The sequence below is a fragment of the Phoenix dactylifera genome, unplaced genomic scaffold, assembly GCF_009389715.1.
Source record: "Phoenix dactylifera cultivar Barhee BC4 unplaced genomic scaffold, palm_55x_up_171113_PBpolish2nd_filt_p 000922F, whole genome shotgun sequence".
Lineage (NCBI taxonomy): Eukaryota > Viridiplantae > Streptophyta > Magnoliopsida > Arecales > Arecaceae > Phoenix > Phoenix dactylifera.
The window spans coordinates 66,140-87,226 of NW_024068282.1; the positions used below are offsets into that span (position 1 = coordinate 66,140).

At 36.0% G+C, this 21,087-nt stretch overlaps 2 protein-coding genes across 2 annotated transcripts; both read left to right on the forward strand.

The window, feature by feature from the left end:
* Nucleotides 1–382: 382 nt before the first annotated feature.
* On the forward strand, nt 383–11,273 carry LOC103718382 (protein disulfide-isomerase SCO2). The gene is given in 4 exon segments (XM_008807174.4): nt 383–979; nt 1,061–1,138; nt 1,140–1,188; nt 10,873–11,273. Coding segments are annotated over 4 exon segments (594 nt in total). The 5' UTR covers nt 383–586; the 3' UTR covers nt 10,947–11,273.
* Nucleotides 11,274–11,597: 324 nt separating this feature from the next.
* On the forward strand, nt 11,598–12,143 carry LOC103718387 (calmodulin-like protein 30). The gene has a single exon (XM_008807182.2). It carries the CDS (start codon nt 11,598–11,600, stop codon nt 12,141–12,143), a length of 546 nt encoding a protein of 181 aa, XP_008805404.2.
* The last annotated feature ends 8,944 nt before the right edge of the window (nt 12,144–21,087 follow it).

Here is a 21,087-nt window from a genome sequence, read left to right on the forward strand (position 1 = left end):
AAATAGCTTTTAAGCTCTATTTTAAAAAATTCTATTTTTTCAGCTCTATTTTAAAATATTTTTTTATTGATAGCTCTTCCAAATAGGGTCTTGAAATCAGTAAACTCAATCTCGTCGAGTTAGATGGTTTGTGATGGAGGTGGCTCGGTGGGGTATTTATGAGGATTTGAGTTTAGATTTGTTAGAATTTCCGAGATCGAAAGAAAGAGACGGACGTGCTTAAATTCGAACCCCATGGAAACCCGTGGATGAGGAGCCTCGTCGAGAGGTAAAAGCGAGATGTCAGAGAGAGACGTGAGAAAAGTACGGCTGAACCTTTCTGAGGATCGGAAAGGGGGGGAGGAATTGGGTCTAAACGAAATCACGTGGCATCAATCAAGAACTGTACAGCAAATGCGGTGCAAATATGCGGCGCATAGGATCTGACCCGTCCATTTTATCTACCACCCATCTCGCGGGCACCGCAGTCATTCCTCTCTTCTCCCTCCTCGTACCTGTCGATGAACTTTCGTGGATAGAGGGAGGTAGAGGGACATAGAACGGGGGGAGGAGGATATGACCTCCCACCCCAAACCCTAACTCTACAATGTTTCTTCCGAACCCCAATCCCCTCATCCCCGCCCCTCCCAAGCTCACCTTCCCCCCTCTCTCTTCCCCTTCCCAGCTCTCCCTCCTCCGCTGCCGCGCCGCCGCGGAGGCTTCCGACGCAGCCCCCTCGCCGGACTGGTTCCGCCCCCGGAGGCGGCAGGAGCCCGACGGGGGGGCCGCCGCCCGGGACCCCGGCATCAGGGTGAACGCCAAGGAGGACAGAAAGGACGGCAGCGGCAAGAAGAAGAAGTGGTGGTGGTGGTCCCGCGACCGGGAGAGCTATTTGGTCGACGATTCCGATGCCCTTCCCCTCCCCATGACCTATCCCAACTCCTCCCCGGCCACGCCTGAGGAGATCGATCGCCGCCTCCAGTGCGATCCCAATGTTGAGGTTCGTCTTCATGCTTTTCAACTCTTCTTGTTCTTCATTGTTCGGTTTTGATTCGCAAATGGTGTTTTTTATTTCTTGCAGGATTGCAAGGAAGTGGTGTATGAGTGGACGGGCAAGTGTAAGAGTTGCCAGGGGACGGGGTTCGTTAGCTATTATAACAAAAAAGGGGCGCGAGATAATATGCAAGTGTGTTCCTTGTCTTGGAATTGGTAAGGAGTGGTTCCTTTTCTTTTGATATTTAATGAAAAAGGGAAAATCTGCAGAGAAACTTTCCTCTCATTTTTCTAAATAAAATCTATTTCTGTCTAGCATAGTAATACATGGACCTTTTCGCTATTTTGTGATTTTAGTATAAGTAAAAAGAGGGAAAAGGACTTGTTCTTCATAGATGAATCGATTATTCCATATTTTTATTTGTAAAATAAATGAATTCCGACATCATAGGGGTGTTTTTCTAATGTTACATCAAACAGTTAACTTGTTCATCTCCTTTGATTCCTTTTACCAATAGAATAAGGTTTAAGCAGAGTCCCTCTCCACTTGTTTCCTCTGTGCATAACTCGTCCACACATTTAATAAAGGATCCTGTATTCCTTGTGCCTTGTCTTGTTATTGGTATATCAACCATGGCAATATGCAATGATTCTCTATATTTTCTGTCTTCGAAACTAGCCTCTTTAGCAGTACCAAAGACCAAATTCTCAATATTATGTCCTTCAAAAATCTTTCTACATGATTGTTTCCTTGATAAATCACTTGAAATTGGAAGATACTCTTGTATTTCTAGTCTGATAATGGAACTTGTTGGCTTCCTTTGTTAGATCACATAACAGGGTTCTTCAGATATGCCTATTTGGTAACCGCACATGAGATCCTTGTTAGCTCTTATAGATGTGCAATTCTTTAGCTTCTTCTACAATGATATGGCATTTGTTGGTAAAACGCATGTAGTGTTCAAGTATCCAGTCTTGCAACATCTAAAGATCATAAAATCTCTCTCTTTGGGCTTTTTTTTTTCATTTCTTTATATCGTATTTTAGTGGGCATATTTCGAATACTTGGTGGTATAGTCGAGGGTTGATGTGGGTTAACTTGTGGAACTTGTTTTCCATTTTGTCAGACTATGTGTACGCTTGGTATATTGTTCATAATTAAAAATTCCACCATAACATCTTTTGCCAAAGTCTTGAATTTGCCTGGTTAACTACTGCCAATGCTTCTTCACATTCAAAGGAACCACTCCATTCAGTTTAACTCTTTTTCTTTTTTTCCTCCAATTTCTAATGGTTGTTTCTTAGTGTTCTTGCTTTTGCAACTTATGCTTAAGCCGAATGCATTGTTCATGCATCCCAAGTGGAATAGAATTCTTATCTATTGGAATTATTTCTAGCTGATTTATATATCTGCAACCAATGTTTGCATCCATCACATATATGTAGCTCTTTCAAACTTAGTAGGAGCAAACTGCACTTCTTATGCTTCTAGAAGTTGTGCTAATGAGATTGTATTCCCATTTGATAATAATCAGACCAAAAGATATGCTTGGATCCATCCTACTGTGGGGTTTTTGAATGTCAAGCCTTTGCAATTTTGTTGCATTGTTATTGGTACTAGTTTGCTCAAGCAGACAGTTGTGCAACTTCATGTTCAATTACGAACCTTGAGTAGCTCAGAATTAAGCTATCTGGATATCATCCATATGAAATAAGAATAGCAGTAAATCTTCATAAATATTTGGTCCACCCACCCTTGCTTTTTCATGGATGACTGTGTTCATCGCAAAAATAGAGTTTGGGAGAGCAGATGTTGTTGCTATGGTTATTTTGGGAGGGTAGATATTGTTGCTATGGTTTTTCTAATTTTCTTGATGTAATTCTGTGAATAGAAGGCAAAATAATGCACTGAAGGGCTGTGAGGCATGTGGATCACTGACACATTTGGTGGTAGATTGTTGATTTTCTGTCATTTTCTCTGATTGATTTTCAGTTTTAGTGTGTTGATTTAGCCAAGGGCTAAGATTAAAAGATCTCAGGCCAAAATTAGTGGTTAGCTGGGCAATGATATTGCATGGCCTAATCAGATAAGCCACATAAGCCTTAACATATTAGTTATGGGCCTAACTGACTGGGCTATTCCCTAAAGGGATGAGTGGAAGAGGAAAAGAGTGCACTGTCCTCCCTTTTCTCCTCTTGAGTATTCATATGTCCAAATAGGGATACCTCCTTCCTTCCCACTTATATGGGGCCAGGAAAATCTTATGGCTAATTTAGGGGTTTTCATATTAGATAGTTTTTCTTTTTTCTTTTTCACTTTTAATAAAGCAGTCCATGAGTATATTAAGATTAGAATCAAACAGGTTCTTTTTTCTTCTTTTCCAACAGCCATCTGGTGCCATCCCTCCTTTTAACTTCTCTTCTAAATACTTCCTTTTGTTCTCCTTTCTCTCCTTTGTTTTCTTATCATCATTTGCTAGAATTATGTTGCTTATGCTGAAAACTTTGATAAAACCTGCTGCTCCCTCAGTTTTATCTTTCTAATATAGCTGTGTTTATTGTATATGCTGAATTTTTAGTCGACATTTTCACATAGTAAGGCCCTTCCCTCCTCTTTTAGCCATGCCATAGAAATCTTATAAACTCCACTCTAAGGTTCTTCACACCTTGAACGGCTTCATTGTCTGTTGGATTTCTAGATGATGCACAGAAATCCCTTTGAAATCCTAGTATTTTCATCTAAAGGCCCTTTAAACTCACTGTTGTGTAGAGGTAAGCCTGGGGCTACATCAAATTGGTAAAAAGCATTCTGATCCTCTGATTTTCCCCTAATGCTAAACTTTTTTTTGCTATATCTTTTTTCCATGTCCAATATATTATTTGAATTGAGGAGTGGGAAAAGTTATGACGTCATGGTTGACGACAAATCCTGTTTGGAGCTCATTAGAATGTTTGAGGCCCTTGATCTTTGCATCATAGCATAAGACAATTTATTGTTTGATGTAAGGCACTGTTTAATACTACTTTTTGGAAAGCCAAAAAGAACTTCTTGGAGGGTCAAAAGCTCTTTTGAATCATTTTGGGATGTTTGGAAAAAAATTGATATAGCTTTCTACTTTCTTCAAAAGCTGAAAAAAGTCTACAAGGAAAAGCTCTAATTTGGAGCTTTTGAACAAAAGCTCTACTTGAGAAGCATCGAGGAGTTGCTTTCCAAAGTCTTACTCAAGAGAATCGGGTATGAGATTCTACAATGAATTTTAAAAAATTAATAAAAAATTCTTTTATTTCCATAATCATCTAGATTTGTTTTTTTAATAGTTGATAATCACCCATAAAAATAATTATATTATCTAGATTAGAATATGAAAAATTAATTTTTAAATTAAGAATACTTTATAATAATATACAATATAAAAAATAAAATATAATATAATATGGTAAAAATAATATTATGTTGTGATGATACTATATTATTATCATGATTATCATAATTTTATAATAATATTATTATATGATAATAATAAATAATATAATACCATTATAATACCATATTACATTAATAATATCATAATAATTAATAAATTAAAAATATTTTATAATCAGTTTTATAGTACAAATAATTATATAATTGAAAGTACGATGCGATATTCTTTATTATCATTTTCTAATACTAAAAGCACCCTTTTTCAGTTTGGTTACCAAACAATTATTAGGGTTCTTCGACACTTAAGAAATATATTTACCAAACAATAAACAACTTTTATTAAAAGTTCTATTAGTGAAAGCTCTACTTTCCAAAGCTCTATAGACAAGCTCTACTACCTATAAAAACACCAAACAGGGCCTAAGGAAGGAGAAGGTAAAGCATGTTGACAGGTTCCATGTATGACTAGATGGATGGTTCAAGCATTTGGAGCAAACCTGGAAGCTGATGCTTAATTCAAGAGAAAGTTACTTGGAAGGGAAAAGAGCCAACAGTCATATCATATGATAGGAAGATTTGATACTTTTCAGGTATTGAAAAGGTCGCTCTTGATGCAAGATTCCTCCACCGATGGATGAAGTCAACAGTACTTTCTTTGATCCCCGTAAATGCCTCTGAGAAAGGTTAATCAACTCGATCAAGCACGGCGGACGATCTGCTTGGTGCAACTACTTTATGATGAATAAGTCCACCACATCCTCAAACGTTCGGATTGCATGAATGGGGAGAGATAAGAACCATCGTGCGGCGCCTCCGACTTCTGAAAAAGGTAGATCATGTGAAATGGCTTTGAGTTCTCCACTGGTCGACTTGACCAGCTTTTGACTACCATGGAAAGCATAACATAGCAATCTTGATGAAGTAGACTAAATGGATGATAAATAAGGCCGGTGGTGCGAGGTCTAAGACTTCTACCAATCCAACATGCACATAAGTCACTACATTTCTTAGTAGAAAAGAATGAGAGGTTGGAGGTATCAAAATTTTGAGGAAACATATAGATGATATCTTCTTTCATTAGCATTAGCTGCTTCAGTTTAGGATTATTGTTTGTTTTCACTATTATGGAAAAATTCATCTTGATTAGGGTAATGCTTAGGAATATTGCCACAATATTTTGGTCATTTTAAAGCAATCAGATAAAAGCCTCTCTTTCAAAGCCCTAACAACCATATTTTTTCTTTAATGTACTCATAGTAAGACTGCAATGTAAAGATCAAACTGCTTGAACAACAATAGGAGGCTTTTCTGACCAGCTGCAACTAATTTACTACAGACAGCATGAATGACTTTTCTATTAACAAGAACCAGTCCATTATGGCTTTAATCTAACCAGTTTGCAGTGGGGCTTGTATATGTGTATAGCGGATTTGTTAACTTACATATCCACCTTGACCAGTGAAATCCTCGGTTATGACTTCTTTTGGGTCCTCATTTTCCAAAGCCAGACTTCCATCTCCCATGTAGTATTTGATAAGCACAAGATTGCTGGGTTCATTAATATTAGGAGTTGAAATTTTAAAAAAATGGAGTTGAGAGGAAGCTCTTGCCATAATAAACAAATAACCTTAGCCATGGACCTTTTATTTTTTGTCTATTCCTGGTCCCCAGTTCCTCTTTTTTCTCCTCACCAACTGGATGTTCCCCTTCCTTTTCTCATGCTTTGACTTGCATAAATAAATAACCTTATCCCTTGACCTTATATTGTTTGTCTATTCCTAGACCTGGTCCTCTGTTTTCTCCTCACCAAATGGATGTTCCCCTTCCTTTTCTCATGATTTGACTTTTAAACACAAGACCCCTCCCCACCTTGCTGTTTCTGGTTTGGCAATTGTTTTGTTGGGAAAAGAGTATCGAGTAAAGGTGTTTGTTTTGTAGTCTTGCATTCACGGACCTGAGAAATGAGCAAGAAAACCATATATTTTATGACACAAGGATTGCATAGTTTAGGAAAACAACAATCTCATATGACTAATATTGATGGTATCTGCAATTTGTTTGGATCACGTATGTGGTTGACATCCTTTGCTGCTGCTAGTCTAATGGGCAGATAAATTCTTGGACTATGAAATACTAACATAGGCTGGAAAGGAAAACCCCGGCTTGATGAATTTTAGAAAAATGAGTTTCCAAGCAAAAGCGTGTTATAATTCATGTAAGATAATTTTCTGAAAAATTGGTATTGAACTACTCATGTTCTTGTGATGATTCAGCATTTCATTTTTCTACAATGAGTTATGCTTCACATGTCAACCTTGACAGGCCTACCATCTATTTCTTGCTTCAGTTATTATGTATTACTACCATGATCTCATCATGATCAAATTTACCTTATTTAAATTTTGATACTGTAAAAATATGAATCCAAATCAGTCAACCTTGATGAAGTAAACTGGTGAATTCTTTTAAATTCATCTCTTTGTACTGAGACAAAACTTGAAAATACGACGATACAAGAAGTTGAAGCTAAAACTAGATTAAAAATAAAAAGTAGCAAGCAAAATATCTCAATCAGCACCTTTGCATTCCTTTATTTTGAAAAGTAGTGTTGAAAAAGGAATTCTTCTATCAGAATACTTGTTAAACATAAGCATAACCATAAGGTTCTATAGTTAACCAGTTTTTATCGGTATCATACTTTTTTGTAATCTAAGAAAAAAAATAGAAAACCTGATTCTCACCGATTCTTATGTCTTCATAAGTTTCTCTCAAAGTAAAGATGGCTCCTCTTGAACCCACAAACTACCTCTAACACCTGAATATGAAATTAAATTTAAGACATATTATAATTTAGTATATCATAATTTATCCATGTAGAAATTAAACATATTATCAAACTAATAGCGTGAGACCTTGCCTTGCTGATTTTCTTGATAGGAGAATCTTAATGAGGTTGACAATGTGTTGAATTGGATTGGATTTGGCTAGAAAAGTAATATTTGCAGTACTGACATGTTCCTGGTTGGACCCATTAGAGACTTTTCAATTGGAACTTCCCATGGGTCAGTTGCTATGATCTGCTTCCCACTTAATTGACCTGTAGCTTAATCTTTTTTCCTCTAAGCTGATCTGACCCACATGACCCGACCCAAAGTGTCTGTATTTTACTTGATTCCCAGTGTTCTGAAAGAGAACCAAACAACTAACAACAAGGCATCCAACCATGCCTAAAAAGGGCCTGTTTTGGCTATCTTGACCTAATAGGAAAGGCATGACCCATTCTGAACCTACCCCAGGGAAACTTTCATCTCAAGACTTGAATGGGTCAAAGCTACGTGCCAACCTTTGCAAAATGTGGATCATAAGTAGCTGACCTGAGCTGAGTGGTAAATGGCCCAAGCAAGTTAGGTCAGTCACAGGGTTGATCAGGTTAGTTTTTTGCCACACCTAATCCTACTATCTCTTCAAAACTTTGCAAATGTACTACTTTATAAAACATGCAAATGATGTGATCAAGGTTCTATTAGAAGTCAGGATGGAATGATGCCCGATGAGCTGGAGAGTACAAAATCTGACTAGAAAGACAAAAAAGCGAAAACATGCACTCTTTTTGAAGCACATTTTGTAAAATACTGTTTTGCCCATCTCCTCTCATTTTCCTTTTGATGCCTTACAATTTGTTCTACTTGAGAATAGTATCAATCAATCCCCACCCATCTTCCTTTCCTGAACCTCTTCTCCCTTATTCATTTTTCCCTCTCTATCACCTTTTCCATGTGAGACCTTGAAGTAGATGAAACAAGAGGGATAAGAGAGGGAGGACACTAGTAAAACATGACTTGCTTAATTATTGTTACTGATTCCTATCTTTAAAGAATAGGCCTAATGCCAGGCCTTCTCAAGTGTGATTCTACCATATTTGTCAAGCTGTTCATATGTTCAAGGCACTATCACCTTTCGGATATTTCTTTTAATATTTGTACAAGGGATAGAACACCATGCAAGGACCACTTATCAAATGCCTATTGTAGGATTGAAATTTCTGATGGCTCTTTAGCTCATGGATATGCGAACCAGCTCAACACATGGTACACAAGTAGGGCTTTTATATCTTAATGGAGATCCAAGTTTTCTATGAAGAGAGATGGTAAGTTGACTATATGTCTTTTTGTCTCTTTTGGTTGAATCACTGTAGCTAAAAGCAAGGAAGTGCAGGGAAGGACTTGGATAGGATTGAAAACCCACCTTTTTTCATCTTTCTTGCTTGGAGACATTAACAATAGATAATAGGAAAGCATATTATACCAGAGATAGACTAACTCATCTGCATTTTTTGGGCAAAAAAATTATGGAGTTTCCTGTCATTGGTAGCATGCTCTATTTTGTTTTATTCAGCTGGATTGCACTGGATATAGACATGGACATATGATGTTTGTGGTCGAATGGACGAAAAGCAGTTGGGTTTTTGATGGTATATGGCAGTATAGATATGCATAACACTCTTGTAATGCTAATTAACTTCAATTTAGCTTTTACAGATTTTTTTTTTGGTTAGAAAAGGGGGAGAACCTTGTTATGAGCAAAGATAAAGGTACAACAAGCATTAGATTAAGCTAATAGTTTCTCTCCAAAAGGAAAGTTCTGGGACCAAAAGAGTTTCTCTTGGGCTATGATAGCAAGACTGGCATTTAGATTTTAAAGATTGGCAGAGTTGAGCCTATTAGATACTTGTCACTTATTGCTAGTATTGAGCTCATGCCATACGCGTGCTCAGGATGCCCTTTAAAGAAAAGTCAAAAGAGATGGATTCTCCTTGAGGGGGGAAGAGGGGGTTTGGGCTGGACTCCCTTGGAAAAACACACACACAAACACACATAGGGCTCGTTTGGTTCGTCGGAAAAGAAGGGGGGAAAGTGTGGTCAACGGGAAAGTAATGAGATGTTTCTTGTTTGGTTGGAGTTTTCAAAGGAGAGAGATGGAAAAGTTGTATTCCTATGGGAATATGATTCTCGCATTTCATGGGAAAGTCTTTCCCATGAGAAACATGGGAAAGTTACTTTCCCATGAGGCGGGAATCACTCCATCTTTATTTTTTCCAAAAAGGCCCTTTAGCATTAAAGAGGCATTAAAGACCTAATTTTTATTAAGGGTATAATAGGAATTACACATAACTTTTTCAGGAAATTGGATGGTCAACCAAACATAAGCACTCTGTAAATCTGTCACTTTCCCATGTTTAACCAAACATGCTAAAAGTACATTCCCAGGCATTCTCTTCATAGGAATCTTTTTTCCAGAAATCATATTCCTAGGAGGAAAAATGCTTTCCGCGAACCAAACGAGCCCATAGAGAGGGGAGAGGGGAAGAGCGAGAACTTTGGGTTGGATTCCCTTGAAAAAAGAGAGAGAAGTTGAGTTAAAAAAAAAAGGAAAAGAACATTAACTGTGGAGTTAATAGTGTTGCACTCCTTGGTAGAGGGAACTCTGGTGGTGGTGAAGCACCTCCTCATATGTCTAGGAGTATACTGTTCTCTAAAGTAAAATCCCTGCTCTATAATGGTGATGTACCCCCATTGTACCAAAAAAAATTATATAGGAGTATAGATTTATGAAAGCGTCACTAATTGACTGGTATTTATTTGTTATATACACATCAAAGTAGGAAAATTTGGAACATTTTCAAGACTCATTGTGAATTAGTTAATCATTTAAAACTTAGCAATTAACAACAAAGAATCACTGTCAATTTTCTATGGAAAATGAAACACGTTAATGAATATCATATTCTAGTATTTTAAATTTTACAATATAGAAAATAATATTAAGTATAAAATGAAATTATTTTTGTCCTTTTTGTTGTTGTATCTTTTCCCCCACTTGTTATGACCACCAGATACACCTGAGTTGACTCTCTTGTTCATGTTTATGCATCACCATGATCCACTATGATTGAGTTGTTTTATTTGGACTGTGATGAATGCTCTCGCTGATTCTGATCAACAGCATACATACCAAAGATGGAGTTGCAGAGAAAAGTAAAATTATTTTTACCCTGAATTTCAGCATTTTGGAAATTCCTTTGAAAATGGATATGTTTCACAGGGGATAAATTATTCCTTCTAAGACTGCTGTAATCTTATTTAAGAATGACCTTCTTCTGGTTTAGTGTGCTATCTTTGATTTTGTTATTATTGCCCATCTTTTCTTTAGCAAAAGCTGCATTTTTTTGATTAATGTGATCTCTCTGTTGAAGTTAGAAGGTGCAATAGCAGTTCATCTATTTCCTTTCAATTTGAATATATGGTGTTAGCAGTTGGAACATATTTTTCACTTTCTGGGCGGCGACATTTGGACTTTTGATATTTCCTTATTTTGCATAGTTCAGTCATCTGTTATGAGAATAAAAACATACCTCCATTCTTAATGCTCACCAACAGTTTGATGTAACAATTTCTTATGTTTTGTTTGCTATTTAGGATATGTTCAGAAAATAACAGCCCGCAAGGACATTGATGTGATGGAGGATCTCGACAATGGAAAGCCACCTTAATACGTTCAGATGCTTTCACAGGCAGTTTTAATCTGTTGCCCTTGGACGTGTAAATTTTGATCCATGATCTTTATGTTTCTTTACAAATGAATGCAAAAGTAATTTTTAATTTTGGTGCAGGCAGTTGAAATTATTCTGCTGCTGTTTTAGTTTAAAATCCTAGCATTTATGAATTTTTTCGACAATTTTAGATGCTGAAGTGATGATCCGGATGATTGCAATAAGCTTGGAACACATGTATCCTGAATCTTGATGAACTGATACAATTTCTGTCCTTCCTCAACCTTGCTTTATTGATATCTAATGGTAGAGAATTGTAAAAGTAAAGAATGCTTCCAACCTGTGAACGGTATTCCAGATTCTTATGCTTTTCTTTTAATGTCCCCACACTCCATCTTTTATCCCTTTTCTTGGTCGGTGATAAGATAAAGAATATTCAGATTTTTGAGTTTGAAGGAAACATGTCATCCCTTCAGCCAGTCTGTGGAATAAGAATTCCAAAACTTTATGCTTCCACAGAGAATTTCTAGCCAGGTGCAAAGTCACCTGGTAAATAACATTCTATAAATTTTGAGCAGCCAAATTCTCAAGGCTGCATCTCAGGGTGCTCATTTGTATGTGACCTCTTTGCATCATCCAACCCCACAGACAATGTCAAAATTGAGAATTCTAAATTTTCAGCTAGGCATATCCAGGAGACTCCCTCGGAAGCCCGTGAAGTGGCTCTCAATCAGAGACAGGCAAGTCTCTGATCTAATGCGCAGCTTCAAACCCAATGTCGAGGAGATGAAGCAGGTGTTTGACAAAATATCAGAAGGAAGTGGGAAGATTTCTGAGAACAATCTCAAGTCATTGCTGGAGAAGCTTGGGAAAAGGGATGCAGCCTGTAAGGCAAAGCGAATGATTGAAGCAGCTGACCTTGACAGAGATGGGTTCCTAGATTTTAAGGAGTTTATGGAAGTGCATAAGAACGGCATAAAGACTTGTGATATCAAAAGTGCATTTAGGATGTTTGATCAAGATGGGGATGAGCGAATCAGTGCAGATGAATTACAGAGTATGTTGGAGAAACTTGGGGAGTATCACAGCTTGGACCAGTGCAGGAGGATGATAAATCATGCGGACCAGAATGGTGATGGATTTGTGGACATGAATGAATTCCTGGCCATGATGACCCGCACCATGGAGCCGACATGAGGGATTTCTGGAGCCAAGGGATTGCTTAAATCACGTCCCCAACATTATAATATCTTCTGCAAGAAAATCTGATTGTGGTACGCATTAGTTCTGACCATTCTTAAGGTGTGGGCTTTGTAACGTGTTGGTCCCTTCTCATTTTCCCGTAGAAAATAAAGTGAATGTTGGTTTGTCCATGATTTAATAATATTTTAAATAATGGACTTTGCACTCAAATCTACGTTAGTTTGATTGTTGCTTACCATGGTGAAAATAAAAGAAAAGATAACCTTACCCATGTTTTCCAAAATGTTCCACTCTTTTCATTTATAATCCAAGCGCGATTGCTATAATATATATTTCCTGCTCTCCTTCAAGACTGATCGGTCTTAAGACGATTATTGCCTGCTCCCTGGTGGCACATATGAATCCGGTATAGACACACACACACACTCGATAAGGCCTTTCTTTGCATTATCATGTTTCAAGGCTACATAATACGAGCATTGAGGATGCTAGGTTTTTTCAAACAAAATCTCCTTTTAGATGTAAAAGCTTGGTATCATCACTTCGCATCATTATAATGGATACTGGAATCAAGTCTTACTTTTAAAAAAAAAACAGAGAAGAAAAGAAAAGGAAAAGAAAAAAATATTAGTGCCAAGGTTGGTGTTTCTGGAGTTGCATGATGAGAAATCTGAAGAAACTAGTCTGTTATAGTGAAACCATCTCCTCTCTTGGAAAGATTTCATCTGATATTTTTTGTGATGAGTGCGAACAAGCTGCAGTTTACCAGTCTCGAGAAATAAAAATTTACCAGTCCAAGAGTCATAAATCCGTTTTCATATTTATGAGTGCATTTACTAGTCTCGAGAAATAAAAATTTATTGAGACTCATTTATTTTTTTCTCTCTTCATGGTATTATGAACTTTTTTAAGGTATTATTAATTATGCTGTTTTAGTTAAAGGAGTGAGCAATATGACGGTATTTCATATTTGGGTTCCAAAGTGAAGTCCGGCTACAAACCTTATTTCACCATAATTGTACATATATTACTCAAAAAGATTCTTTTTGTGTCCCTTGGCTGTTTCATAAAAGTTTACCTTTTAATCAAATCTTAGGCATGAGTTTATAATGCTGGAAATGTCATGCTTTTAATCCATTTTAAGAAAGTTTTTCCAATTGTGGATTTGATGGGAAGTTGGGAACTTCCATAGAGATTCACCAGTTTTCGATAGAGCAATATACCACATGATTGCCACTGGTGGTGTGACATGCCGAGATTTTCTAGAAGGACAGGTGATAAAGAAAAACATGCTTTTTCCATGAAAATCTAGTTAAGAATGTGCTTGTATATTGTGAAAGATTCATTGGATCGCAGCCTTTGTTGGAATTATTGAAGGCAGCTGATTCAGATCAAAAAAAAAAAAGATCTTTTTTTTTTTTTTGGCGATAGTAATGTATCGCGACCAATCGACAGAAGTCTTGTCAGAAAATGCTTCACTTAGGCTACCAGAGAAATTTTTTTCACACAACGAATGGTGATGCTAATAAGTGACATGGAGATCCGCTATTTGTTCAAAGAAGTGATGTTAGAGGTTGATTTTGATCAGCCATAAGGAAATTCCATGATTACATGAAGGAGAGATGTTTAGGCTGCCAGTTTTTTCACATGAAGAGTTTTTTTGGCCTTGGTGCAACTCAAGGGGTGAGGTGTGACAAACAGGACGCTTGGTTAAATCAAAGACTTAGTGTGTTAGACATTAGGTGGCCTGAGGAACATGTTGTGTTTGATAAGAAGGAACATGTTGTTCGACTGATTAGTGCCGTGGTATATTATGCTGTATAGTTCTAGGTCTTGGATGTTAGATGCCTTCTAACAGCTGCAGCTTGGATGATTGATAAGGATTTTATATCAAATCAAGCATGCCATTTTTGCCTTCGGAATAAGAATCAAGACAATTAACCCTTGCATTATGCATTTGTTTAGCAAGATTGGATTGTGGTAAGGAAAATGTTAATTTGAGTTTTGTATGTTGAGACCCTGAATCTATTTTCTATTAGCAAATCAGTACACGCAATGCATGTTGGAGAATTCCTTCTCAATGCCGTTTTGATCTATAGGTTTTTCTTTGCGATGTTGTTGGGGAAGACATTCACAACCTTGGAGGAGAGGTCCCCTCAAAAATGAAAAATAAAAATAAAAAACTTGGACGAGGTCTCTCGAATATTTGTGGAGATTAGTTTTTGGTATCTAGATTTTAAATGCCACCATTCTTAAATTTCAGGATTAAACTTTGAGATGTAGAGGATGATAGTTTTGTTAAAGTGAGACAAAGATAAATTATTAATGAAATATTTGTAAGGAACATTGCATCGAAAAATTGTGATCTTTCTTTCTTTTGGTAAGCAGATAGTTCTATAGGGAATTATAATAAAAGGCTTAGGACATTTTGGATAAAAAAAATAACAGGTGCAATTAAAAGAAAATACTTCTCAAATTCGAAGCTCATGTTTTCTGACATAGTATTCAGACGGTTGGAGCAGGATATCCATTTAGGATCTTGAGAAGCTAGTTTGGGTTGTGGCTTTGTTGTATAATCTGTGGTGCAGGAGGAATAAAATTATGCATGACTACATCCCACATCAATCTACTTGTTTGTCAGCTCTCTTACATACTTGGACTAAGCTACATTCCACCACACTCTAGTTCAAACAACAGCGCTCTACTGGAGCACATGGTAGAGGAGAAGGTTGGCAGTCTTGTTTCATTGATGTCACAAGATCCCATCTATTGGTAAAGCAAGTAGTTGATGTTTTCTTGTGAACAAGCATAGACATCCTATATGTGCTCGAGCTCATTACATGTCTACAGCACAGATCTTATTATAAATTTCTACAGAAATATTTTGGTAGATTAGCTTAAATTCTGTAGACGACCCCCATCTCATAGCATATTTTGAAATATTCACACTGTTGTGCAGTGAAAAAATCCATCAGCCTAATTTTTCCAAGTTAACCAGATGGTTCTAGTCAAGATTCGCCGTCTCGGTATTGGACTCCATACTGATGCTATATTAGCACTGTAGGAATGGTACAATACGGTACAAAATCTTTTCGGTGTATCAAGTATTGGTATGCTTTTCATAATACTGAATTAATATGGTATGGTATTCTCAACAATGCCTAGTTTGAGCTGGTATGGCGAAAAGATCCTAATGATCCTAATGATTAGCTGAGCTAATGATCACAGCTGCTGCTGCTGCGATCTGCCATGCATACTTATTGCGTTGAAACTTCGGCAGCTCAACCACAAACCGGGTGCAGAAAGAAGTATCCTCATTTATTTGGAGTTTTCTCTTTGGGGGAAGCCAGAAGTTTTTGAATTATATACAAGCTGCTGAAATGACATTTTTTTGTCAGGTCGCTCCAGGATGTGCAGAGAAAAGAACAAATTAAAAGTGCTTAAGAGACAAACAGATGATCTTTAAGACCTTGTACTTTAATCTATTTAAGCTTGATAATATATATAATTATATTTCACAATGATATCATATCCGGTAAACATTGTGAAGCAACCATTGTTAAGGATGGCAAAAGTTTACATGCATCGTAGGCTCCATCAGCGGACATTCCAGTGCTCCTTCGCATACTTAATCAATGACTTAAACTCCTGTTCACCATCAATGACATGGTTACCGTTGGTATCGATGCGTCTCATAGCGATCCACGCCCGCAGTCCAGCAAAATTGACGGCCGCCGACCTGAGAGCCTTGTGGAGCTCATGCCTGCTTATTTTCCCATCCTCGGTGGCGTCCGCTAGTTCCACCAACTTCTTGAACTCCTCTGCAGACATTCTATATGATGGCTTGTGAGCATGCAAGAAACGCAGTGGTATCTATAAAAAACTAACGATATACATAGAGGAGTGGAAGGAAGGAGCCACCTGTATACTTCTTATAAAGTTGAAGAATATATTCGTTTCTTATCTCGAAGGGTATCACAGAACTTTCCCAAAAAAAAAAAAAAAAAAAAAACAGAATCGAACACTCAGACATCTCATCTAATAAAATATAATATTACCTGAGTGTTTGCTCTCCTTTCCGCGAGGGAGGGGAGAGAGAGATGGGCATGCTAAAAAAAGCTTGTAAACACCAGCTCTTGTTTTGACTATTTGGAGCGAAGTGACAAATCTAGTGGCTAGCTTGTGGTGGATGAGCAGGTATACCACCAGTGTTAGATTTGCTAAAAATAAAATGATCAAAGGATGATGATAAAATTAGCAGGTGTCCACATGTCTCGATTTTTAAAGATTTTTACTACCATCACCCCGCTCGAAAGAGGAAGGATACGGTAGGATAGAGTATAGCCGGGGCTACGATTAAAGTATTATACTGCTACTCCTACAAGGAAATTAGAATCTTACTGGGAAACCAAGAACAGAAAATTTAGAGATTAAAGAAAGATAATTAAATATAAAGCTAAATCGATTTTATTGATGTGTTCAAGGGGCTTTTCTATTTATCTTTTACCAACTTAGATGACTTAGATTATGAGAGAATTTACTAGAGCACCTGATCGGGACAAGTGTATCAATTTAAGTGGCTCAAGATGCAGCATAAGCAATCAGTTGATTAAGTCAACAATGGTTTTCCCCCTTTCTTTGGTGGAATGAACTTTGTTTAAGAACCCTTCTTGGTGACAAAGAATCCACTTTAACACTGATAATGATGTGAAATGTATTTTTGCATCAGTAGCTTAGCCATTTGATTCGTAGAGAGGCGGTGGAAGAAAAAAACATGTTCTACTTCATTATGGTCGCACCCACTATGTACCTTTGACCCTTCAAAAAGTTGTTTATGCGCATTAATGAATTTTCAAAAGCAAAATCGACTGAGAATAGTTATGTTCTATTACTTTTATTTTTGTAAATTTTGTAGACAGTATCTGCCATCTACGTACTTAACTATTATTTAGATAAGAAAGTCTGAAGTTCGATCTTTTGTAGCTGAAATTTTTGACTGATCTTTCTTTTTGTAGCTGGATTTCTTTTCTGCTTTGCTCAAGGGGACACGCGTTCGTTGTACTCCACGACACCTAAAAGTGCAGCAAAAGGAGACAAAAAGAAAGCCATCCATCCCAACCTTCCTTAAAAATAATTTTTGAGGATTTAATAGATGATGGATTTGGATCATTTTGTTCTATTTTTATTTGAGATAGATTTGTATGCAGATAATAATTGTTGGCTTTGTATTATTATGGATGGTACCTCTCGATAACTTGGCTGTGTTATATTCCGGATTTGGGATGTGGCATTTTATGGTATCAGAGCAATATAGGTTTGATCATAGGTAAAGCTTGAAAAGCTACTAATAGATAGAACTTAAGCTTAGGTTTATGATTGTAAAATAGGCATAGGATGAATAAAAAAAAGTTAGTTTAAATTAGAGTTACGCAGTGAAAGCATGATAGAGTTATAGATGAAGACTAAGTACCTCCATTTGTTTGAAAATAAAGGCACGTTAAGTTTTCTGAGGGACTATAATGGCCTGGTTAGGCCTAGTCTACTTAAATAGCCCAACCTAGATGTTAGACCAGTTTATGCATCACACGCGATGAGCAGCAGTAGACTTCCGATGGGAGTCCACTTTTTCATTAGAAGATGGCGACTCCTCCCTTTTTCTTCCTTCGAACTCGTCATTCTCTAGCATTGTGCCCATAAAAAATCGAGAACGAAGAATACCGTCAAAACCAAGGTTTAGCAGATTCGCCTAATGAAATTTGAAAGTCTAAGGCAGAAGAGGTAAGTAAACCTTATATTTCTTACAAGTTTTTAAACTTATAAGTAACTTGACACTCTTTATTTTTTAATTTTTTACATATTTTCTATACTTATAATTTATATAAAAATAATATTAAATATTGATGATATCATGTTTTCTTAAAATTAAGGATCAAACATATGACATTATGAAAATCATGATTTATCATAAAAGATTGGTTTCATGAATATTTTAATACTAATGACTTCTTCATGAATTATGAACTTTAAATTATGAAATTTTGTATTTTTATTATGAAAAGAATAATTTGATGATTATTCTACTATTAAAGGTTTAATTATAAAATACAAACTCTTTATTGCCTTTTAGGGATTTATTCATGTATGATTCAAAATTTATAACTTAAGGAAATATGTCTTCAAAAAAAAAATTAAGAAAAATACAACAAAAGACTCTTAAATAACTATGTATGACCGCTGAAAGTACGGTAGACCGACATTCAAAGCTAATTCCATATGATCCTGCTAGCGAGCAATAGTAGTTAGCATATGACTCTGCCAGCGGGTTGTAATAGTTGGCATACTACCCTTCCAGTAGGTAATAGTAGTTGGCATATAACCCTAACAGTCGTAATAGTAGTTGACATATGATCCTGTCAGTAGTAATAGTAGTTAACATACGACCCTACCAATAGATAATGGTAGTTAGTATATTGTTGATTATGGCCTTCTCATGGGTATAATAGTAACTTTAGTATTTAGTCTAAGAAAATGTTAGACAGTATAATGTGGCAAAACAAGAAATGATTTATGACTTTATAAAGTTAGCATAATATATGATCTTATTTATGCACTTGAAACTATATCTATGTGATTTGCATAATTTACGCATATGTAAAAGCATGATTGATTTATGAATATATTGTTATTGTGACATTTCTATTTTATAATGGTAGTCATTTCTCTAAATGATTTATTGATGCATGTAAAAATTTATGCTTGATTTGGTAAGATAGTGTAAAGTTACTTACTTACTTGTGTAGCTCATATCTCTTTTTATTTTCTCTTTTTAGATGAATAGAATCACTAGGAATAAAGAATGGTCCAGGCTTGGAGTTCTGCTAACAGACTTGGCAATTTTGTAGAAGAATTTTAGCATTTTTAATTGACTATAAATTTGTAGTTGATGACATTCTGAATTTTGAGATTATGGGTTTTGGATATTTAAATTTGGATTTAGTTGCTCTAAACCTGCTCTTATTTATTTATTTAATGGATGATGGATTTGGATCATTTTGTTATATTTTTATTTGAGTTGGATTTGTATATAAATAATGATTGTTGGCTTCATGTTATTGTGGGCAATACTCCTCGATAATATGGTCGTGTTATATCCTGGATTTGGAGCATGATATTTTATGGTATTAGAGTAATAGTTTTGATAATGGGTAGAGCTTGAAAGTCTACTAATGGTAAAACTTAAGCTTAGGTTTATGATTCATAAAGTTAGGCATAGGATGAGTATAGAAGGGTTAGTTTAGATCAGAATTGCATGGTGGAGTATTAGATGAAGACTCAGTTCCTCAATTTGTGTGAGAATGAAGGTATGTTAAGTTTCGAGAATGAAACTTTTTTTAAAGAGGGGAGAATGTGATGGCCTGGTCAATGCCCAATCCACTTAACTAGCCCAACTTGGATGTTAGACCCGTCTATGCGTCATATGTAATGAGCAGCAGTAGACTCCTGATAGGAGTCTGCTTTTCCATCCAAAGCTAGCGACTTCTAGTCGACATAGGAGACTTGGGACTGCTAGAACTCGCCTAGGGCTGCTAGAATAGCTCTATAAATAGGACCCCCTCCACTCTATGACCCTCCACAGGCAACCATCATGCCTCCTCTTATCTTTCTCCCTCTTTCTTTCTCTTCCTTCCTTCGAACCCGCCGTTCCCTAGCATTATGCCTATCAAAAATTGAGGCCATAGAATGTCACCCGAACCGAGGTTTAGCATATTCGCCTAGTCAAGTTTGAAGAACTAAGGTGGAAGAGGTAAGTAAACCTTATACTTCTTACTAGTTTTCGAATTTGTAAGTAACTCTGACACTCCTCATTAGTTTCCAAATTTCATATATTTTCCATACCTATAATTTATATAAAAATATAAAAATAATATTAAATATTGATGATATCATATTTTCTTAAAATTAAGGATCAAGCATATGATATTATGAAATTTATGATTTGTTATGAAAGATTAGTTCCATGAATATTTTGATGCTAATGACTTCTTTATGAATTATGAACTCTAAATTATGAAAAATTATATTTTTATTATGAAAAGAATAATTTAACGATTGTTCTACTATTAAAAGTTTAATTATATACTATGAACTCTTTATAGTCTTTTAGAGATTTATTCACGTATGATTTAAAAAAATATGATTTTAAAAAAATATGACTTAAAAAAGATCTTAAAAAAATTATTTTAAAAAAAATATGGCAAAAGACTCTTAGATAGCTATATATGACCTCTGAAAGTAGGATAGATTGACATTCGAAGTTAGTTCCATATGACTATATATATAACTCTGCTAGTGGATAATAGTAGTTAGCATACGACCCTGCCAGCGGATAACAGGAGTAGTTAGCATACGACCCTGCCAGCGGATAACAGTGGTTGACATACGACTTTGCCAACGTATAATAGTAGTTGGCATACGACTTTGCCAGCAGATAATAGAAGTTAGCATATATATAACTCTATTAGTGGTAATAGTAGTTGGCATACAACTCTACTAATGGGTAATATTAGTTGGTATTTTGTCGATTATGGCCTTGTTATGGATATAATAGTGATCTTATCATTTAGCCTGAGATAATTATTAAGAAGTGTGATGTAGCAAAACAAGAAATAGTATATGACTTTAAAAAGTTAGCATGGTTTATGATTTTATCTATGCACTAGGAACCATATCTATGTAATTTGCACGATTTATGCATATGCAAGTGCATGATTGATTTATGATTTTACTATTATTATGAAATACTATATTTTCTAATCATAGTTATCTTCTTTAACAATTTATTGATACATGTAAAAACTTATGCTTGATTCGATAATGTACTATAAGATTTACTTACTGAGCTGTGTAGCTCATATTTTTTTTGTTTTTTCAGATGCGT